Source organism: Temnothorax nylanderi, unplaced genomic scaffold (genome assembly GCF_030848795.1).
Source record: "Temnothorax nylanderi isolate EJ_2023f unplaced genomic scaffold, tnyl_v1.0 TNYL_tig1433_pilon, whole genome shotgun sequence".
Classification (NCBI taxonomy): Eukaryota; Metazoa; Arthropoda; class Insecta; order Hymenoptera; family Formicidae; genus Temnothorax; species Temnothorax nylanderi.
The window spans coordinates 7805-14960 of record NW_027250495.1 but is presented as its reverse complement, the minus strand read 5'-3'; the positions used below and the strand labels follow the sequence as shown (position 1 = coordinate 14960).

At 34.6% G+C, this 7156-nt stretch overlaps 1 protein-coding gene across 20 annotated transcripts; it reads right to left on the bottom strand.

Annotated features, from left to right (window-relative positions):
* Window positions 1-2188: 2188 nt before the first annotated feature.
* On the bottom strand, window positions 2189-6902 carry LOC139787329 (galectin-3-binding protein A-like). Of its 20 annotated transcripts, none has more exons than XM_071726412.1 (11): window positions 6741-6869; window positions 6147-6645; window positions 5775-5903; window positions 5573-5701; window positions 4957-5132; window positions 4489-4774; window positions 3890-4097; window positions 3571-3753; window positions 3292-3504; window positions 2870-2995; window positions 2189-2322 (listed from the first exon to the last, which is right to left on the bottom strand). In XM_071726412.1, exons 6-9 carry the CDS (start codon window positions 4655-4657, stop codon window positions 3480-3482), a joined length of 585 nt encoding a protein of 194 aa, XP_071582513.1. In that variant the 5' UTR covers window positions 4658-4774; window positions 4957-5132; window positions 5573-5701; window positions 5775-5903; window positions 6147-6645; window positions 6741-6869; the 3' UTR covers window positions 2189-2322; window positions 2870-2995; window positions 3292-3479. The 20 variants fall into 20 exon arrangements, with proteins under 20 accessions (XP_071582513.1, XP_071582526.1, XP_071582510.1 ...); XM_071726425.1 differs by having other exon boundaries at window positions 3367-3504; XM_071726409.1 differs by having other exon boundaries at window positions 2870-3504; window positions 6147-6270; window positions 6454-6645.
* Between the last annotated feature and the right edge of the window lie 254 nt (window positions 6903-7156).

Below are 7156 nucleotides of genomic sequence, written 5' to 3'. Positions count from 1 at the left end.
ATGTGTCCTTATTATAGGGACAGCTAATGCTGTTGCTGTCCAAGCTAATACATTTGTTCGCTATTTGCACTTAGCTACTATAGCAACAAATTTTTGCTACTAAAGACAAATATCGCTTAGCTGAATTAGCTACTTTATTCCTAGCTACTTTATTTTTTGCTGCAAACTAAATAATCTCCATTATGATTGCTAAGATTCTTAGCTATAATGTACAATCTTGCAACGTACAACGCAACGGTTGCGTGCAACTAGTGAGTACGTCTAGAGTGCATGAGTATTTTAGAAACAATTGTGTCCAAAATTGCAGTAACTGTTGCGTAGCACGTTGCATGATCCTAGTGAGTACCCGGCCTTAGATTAGGATACACCCCAATGTTTTAATAATTTATGGACTTCTTTGTCCATCCCTGATGCGTTAAATACAGAAACTAAGGAATTTATACACTAGCACTCGTGAAACGAATTGTGCGAATAATGGCTATTGCTTAACCATTAATTCTACCACGTGAGAGAGAAACACTGTCGTCGCTGGTATCCCGCTAAGGGTCGATTCAGACACAGCCGTGCCGTACCGTATCACGGACAGAAACATTAGACAAGGCTGGAGACACATTAGACAAGGATGGAGACAATAGGAATCCTTGTCTAATGTTTCTGTCCGTGATACGGTACGGGTACGGCACGGCTGTGTCTGAATCGACCTTAATGCGTCGAAAGCCGAAATAATAGCGTCGCATAAACAATTGCGAATTGAACGTTCGCGTGGGTAATTATAAACTTAGCTATGCGTACTAAGTGTTGTAGCTTGTGAAGCACATTCTATGTTTGTCCATGGTAAGAAATTTAGGTACAGTTGCAACCTTTTTAGCTGCTTGCGCTAATTTACTCTTTTAAGGGGTTACATGGGTCTCGAAGGTTAAAAAAAGCATATTTTCTCTAATTTTTTTTATATAATAAAAGAATTATTTATTCAAACTTTTAAGCATATAAAAAAGCAACATTTTAACAATATTTTATAAAATTTTCATTAAAAATTTTGAAAATTCTGCCGTCGGGACCTGGTTTTCGGAGACCCCTTAGAAAAAAGTATCCTCGCGGTGGTCAGGATAACTCATGATAGCTTTATCTGAAATCAAAAAACAAATATTTTCTGTTAGTAGGTGAGTATAGCTCGTGATTGAACGAAGGATTTAAAAAAAAATTGAAATTTGATTTTTTAGCAGAGTTGTATGCAAAAAAGTACAATTTTCGGAAAAAATCTACACCACATATTGCCTTGTAAAATAAGTTGTGATCAAAGAAAAAAAAACCTTCGTTCAATCACTAGACAATCTTATCTAGAAGAAGTATGCAAAATTTCAATAAGATCGGTCGATTAGTTTTTGAGAAATCGTGTCCACCGACTTCAAAAATAGAGGTTTGAGAAAAAAGTGATTAAAGTTTAAGTAGGAATAAACGGAAAAAAATTTTTTATAAACTTACATAGAATCGTCGATTCCAGCTCCATAAAGCAAAGATCCTGCTGCAGCTGCAATGTCCAGGCATCCTTTTGCTCTTGCTTTTTGATTTTTTGAAATTTCCAAACCCATGTAACCCCTTTATTTCAGCTAATAAATTTTTACGTTGCAGTTAATGTCTTTTTCCTGTAATAGCCAGAGTTTAGCCATGATACTAAGGCGGTTAGAGCTCTTAGAGCTAAGTTTGATCCAGCCACTGAAATTTAGCTACTATTGCAAAGTCATTTTTTTCCGTGATAAAATCTGGACACTCAGTAATCTGAAACAGAAAAATGAAACAGATTCTTAAGCTACATTTTCGGTGGAACTAGAATTATTAAAAACGAAACTATTTCTTCAATTATTTTAAGGCATGTAAAAATTTTTTTAAATGACCAAAAATTAACAGTATTATATTAAAATAAAGAAAAAGTAAATGTATTTTAATTTCGCTAGTTTCAGATAGACAGACATCTTACGATAGAGAGACATCTTACAAATATGTAACCACAGAGCAAAGCCGATCGGCTCATTAGTTTGTCTGAAACTGGTGGGAACCAGTTTGAAAAACGACATTTCGAGAAAAACGCGTTTAAAGTTTCGAGTAGGTACAATTTAGTTATATATTTCTACTCACGTAGTTTCAGCCTTATCGGTGATTCCAGATTCATATAAAAGCCTTCTTTAATTTATGCGGTCATAAACAAATGTAGCTAATAATCCTGCAGCGTCGATTGCACCATTTCGACGGGGCATAAGTAGTGCTGCGAGTCCTCAGTTGAGCATAAATGCTTAAGTGTAGCATTTATGGCATTTTTCATACTTTCTGCAACGTCACAATGTTTTTTTAATTAGAGCTAGACTGCTAGACTGCTCCAGGAGCAGTTGAGTCGCGCGATTCTGAATCGCGTCGTCACAATCGCTAGAGTCGTGCGGGATTTTTTATGCTCAAGCCGCGCGATTGCAGCCGTGCGTTTTTGATTATGGTCTGCTTTGCATGCAAATATAATGGAACTATTGTCAATCCCGCGTTTTTAGTCGCACGACTCTAGCGATTATGACGACGCGATTCAGAATCGCGCGACTCAACTGCTCCTGGAGCAGTCTAGCCGCGCGGCTCAGTTCACTCAATTGTATTTATTGGAGCTAAATTTTATATAAGTTTATATAAAAAAACAGACCATTTTATAGAAAGAGTATCTCGCCCCATTTGGGAGTTGAAAAGTTAAGCATTTTACACATACTTTTCTGTATATAAAGATATCATGTTCTAATATTATTGTAGAGTGTATCTCAAATGCACAGCCTAATAGAGGTGATAACATTTAGTTTCAAAAATTGTGATAAAATGAATAAAGATTTGTTTTATTTACTTGGGCATTGTTAATATCTCCAAGTGAACAAATTACATCTGCGTCTTCGTTATGATCGCAATTATGTTGACTCCAATGATTATGTTCGCATCGATATAATTGCGATTCGTTTCCATGACAGAAAACCTATTTTGCAAAAATTAAGAAAATTATTTTAGAATATTAATAAAATATCGATTAAAAACAGCTAAATAATTAAGACATTGAAGATATATTAATTAAATATAAGGTATATACATATTTAAAGAAATATTAAATAAAGTAAGATAAATAAGAATTGAAAAATTAAACGAAGGAAAATCTCAAATATAAATATAACTCAAAAATGTAAATTAAAAGATCTTTTACAACAAAGATTGTTCAAGTAACAAATCTCTTTTTGCAAGAAATAAAAAATTAAATGTGAGCTACAAATGTAATACTTTATCGAGCCATATTGGTCTTTGGCCAGGCCCAAAGAAACCATTTTTCTTAGCTATTGCGATACCACCATATACCAAAGATTTGCAAATGACTATTGCCGTAGCATTTGTGAAATCATCATCGCACACGGTACCCCACACGCCATGATGACGCATTTCTACCCTTCCTTGCATAGGATTGTTGCCATTCACCAAGCGCAACTCAAACGGTGCCTGAAACCGAAATCGTATAAAAATAAACAAATCTATCTATTTTTACTTTTCTCTCAACTCTCTTACATCGCAATGTTCCGGATTCTCATCGGAATGATCTGGACAATCGACCACCTCGTCGCAAATAAAGGAGTCGGTATGCAAGTTGGACTATTGTCGCATTTCCAGTAACCTTCCTGACAAGTGTTGACCGCGGTCTTGCAGATGACTCCAACAGCCTCTTCCGGTTGACAATTATGAACTTCCCATCTATAAACGGAAATATAAATACTTTATTTAGCTCTACCAGTTCTAGTAGAATCGTTATTTTAAGCAACGTATAGCGATCGAGTGTTAGAAGAAATATTATGTTACAAGAAATAAGAAATAACATCAATCTTTTTACCCGTTAAAATCGCATTCCCGTAGTGTGGTCTCGTTTCCGCGACACTTCAACTGATCTACCATAAATCTCGTTGGTGGATCGAGATTTCCATAAAATCCACCCGGCCTAACTTCCAAAGCTCCAAGATCGAAACCAAGCTCTTTGCAAATAACATCAGCATTGATTATACCAAAGCCGTCGTCGCATACCTGTCCGCAATGTCCTAGAACTGTTTGACAATGTGAACATTGATTAAAATTATAAAACATAGAAAGGAAAGAGAAAGAGAAGGAAAGGAGAACCATTTTGCTTCTAAAATATTTATTTCAGCCTTTTCTTATATAATTTTTTGTTATAAAAAAAATATATATATATATATATATGTAGATTCTATTTTTACGCATACAATTATCCACAAAAAAATTTATAATGAATTTTTTAAGAAATTAATTTAAATGTATATCACATGTAATAAGAAAGAAGCATTGGAACTAATATCATCAATAAAAATAATAAAAACCTTGTTGTATTACTCTAAAACATACTACATTATATATTTTTATCTACTTGATTTACTTGTCCACCTTTTTTATATATTCTTACAGTATATGTGTACTTACTTTTGACTTCTATTCGACCCTCATAACTATTATTTGCGCCAGCTAAGCGGATACCGTAATCAAAATTTTCAGCCGTGCAGATACTCTCATCGCTGCGATCATTGCAGTCGTTTTTACCATCGCAAACTTTTGTTTGATTTATACACTTGCGATTATCGCAAATATACATGCCATCACAGTTCACGCTTCTCTCCTTCAGTTCGTAATAATCGAACTCTTTGTCTGGTTTGAGTGCACCAGTCAAGCCGATGTTACTGTTACTCAATAAACACACGTGCCATCCGATCTAAAACAGAACGTGCAGATGTATTTGTAACTTTATTAATTGTACATCATACACAAAGATAATAATTAATCTCCATAATCGATGTAGATCTCTGTGGACCTATTCTATAACTCTTCAACGACAATTTCGTTGTCGTTATATTGTCGTTTAGTTTAATAAATAAAAACAATTTTTTAACGAACTTATGGTTAAATGAGCGACAAGTAAAATCAGCTTCTTTGCATCTTAAACCACAGGTTTTTAAAGGTGTGTTCAACCATTTCTCCATATCGTAGCCCTCAAGTTTATGTTTTGCAGATTTTTCAAAGAGATTCAAATCCAATATACATTTTCTTTCGTCAGCTCCGTTTGTACAATCCTAATAAATAACATTACATTAAACTTTATAATAATTATGTTATCTACTCTGTATTGCTAACGTCGTTATTTGAATAAAATAAACGATAAACACAATAATAAATTTATTAAAGAATTAAGATTTTTTAAAAACATAGAAATTTGATAACAACTTCAAGTTATAATTTGTTTTGTACACACATACATACGCTTTAAAATAGAAAAATAAAGAATTACAAATTATTTATATTTTACCTTACAACCTCACACACACATATATTTATTACAAATATTTCTATTAACTTAAGATATACATATATATGTATATTCTACAAATTAAAAATTTGCAAATAAAACGTTTCTCGTCTTTAAATTTTCGTAAATAATTGGCATCTGTTACATGCCATATCGATCTGCTTTATGTAGAATTTTGTGTATATTGTATAAACGTTTATATCTCACCTCCTCTCCATCGCAAACCCATGGAGAAAGAATGCACTCTCCTGGAGTACATTCAAAATGTTTAGATTTGCATTGGCCAGTCAACATAGACCGTTTGCCTGAATGTCATATATGACAGAAATTTATAAACTGCAAGTCATATTTGCATAGTATATGTTGTTTGTTTTATTAAATATTGGTATTTGTATTTTAGCGTTCATACCTGATACTACATCAGCTACTACTACAGAAATCGTAGTAGCTTTTTAATTGACAACTCAGAGAGATAAAGTAGTAGCTTTTGAATTAACAGTTCAGGGAGATGAAGGACATGTTCCTGATATCGAATCTGCTGCAGAAATTGAGATATCTAATCCGGTTCAGGGTACCTATTCTTGAAATCGTTTGTTACAAAACAAATTCGTTTATGAACTAGGTTCGTTTATGAAAAAAGGTGCGTCAATTGTGTTCCCATTGGCGGTCAACTGTGTTCCCATTGGCGCTCAACTGGGAAATCCTCACCTCTTCGTTCATAAACGAATTCGTTTCATAACGAACGATTTCAAGAATAGGTACCCAAAGGTATATTATTTACCTGCAACCATTTTTTCATACTTTTGAATGACAAGTTCTCTAAAAATCATTGGAATAGCAGATGATTTCAATTTTTTTCTTCCATCAACACGTACCTTTCCCCATATATCAGCCGTGAAATGGAACTGTAAAATAGAATAATATATTAAAATACTTAATTTTATCAGGATCCTATCTTCCTATCCTATAATTGATAGGAAGTTGGAGTAAGGATTCATAATTTGTTACTGCAGAGAGTAGCGGTTTTTATGTGGCTCAATGGCAAACTCCCAAACGTATAACAATGATATATAAATAAAATATATTACGTTACGCCAGAATCCTCATGCTTGTGGACAATAATAAATCGCTAATATATATAATTATATATCAATTCCGGGACATCCTTCAAACGAATTAACAATTATTTTACAATACTGACACTTGCCGCGAGACAACTGTCGCGTCTCTTGATAGGATAGATTAATCGGACAAAGTCGAAGATATCTTTTTAATCCTTACTTGAAATAGATAATTGTTAGCAAAATTTGCCACGAAATACCATAACGTGTTTTTTTTATCAATAACGCTTTTGAGTAAGATATATGATACTTACGAACTGATTACAATACAAGATATTACAATTATACAAAGTAAAAGCTCACTGAGCGCTTAATAAAGCGGGGATTGCGGGGAACACAGACTTCAGCGGCTTCAGCCACGTTCCGTGCGACGAAAATCTAACCTATATGCTTTCCCCCTGCCGCGCTGCCTGCCCCGCAGTAGGGCTACAACCAACCACCGCGTGGGTCCACCAATCCCGACTCGGGATTTTCGTCGCATGGAACGTGGCTGAAGCCGCTGAAGTATGTGTTCCCCGCAATCCCCGCTTTATTAAGCGCTCAGTGAGCTTTTACTTTGTGTAATTGTAATATATATACTCAGTAAAAGCTCACTGAGCGCTTAATAAAGCGGGGATTGCGGGGAATACAGACTTCAGCGGCTTCAGCCACGTTCCGTGCGACGAAAATC

Bases quoted from the DNA above. Each gene is read 5' to 3' on its own strand.
- LOC139787329 (XM_071726417.1), bottom strand. From the start codon at position 4,657: ATGTATATTTGCGATAATCGCAAGTGTATAAATCAAACAAAAGTTTGC. The intron at 3,754-3,889 runs GTAAAAAGATTG...TTCCGTTTATAG, and splicing joins CGGGAATGCGATTTTAACGG to ATGGGAAGTTCATAATTGTC. The intron at 3,505-3,570 runs GTAAGAGAGTTG...TTTCGGTTTCAG, and splicing joins AGAATCCGGAACATTGCGAT to GCACCGTTTGAGTTGCGCTT.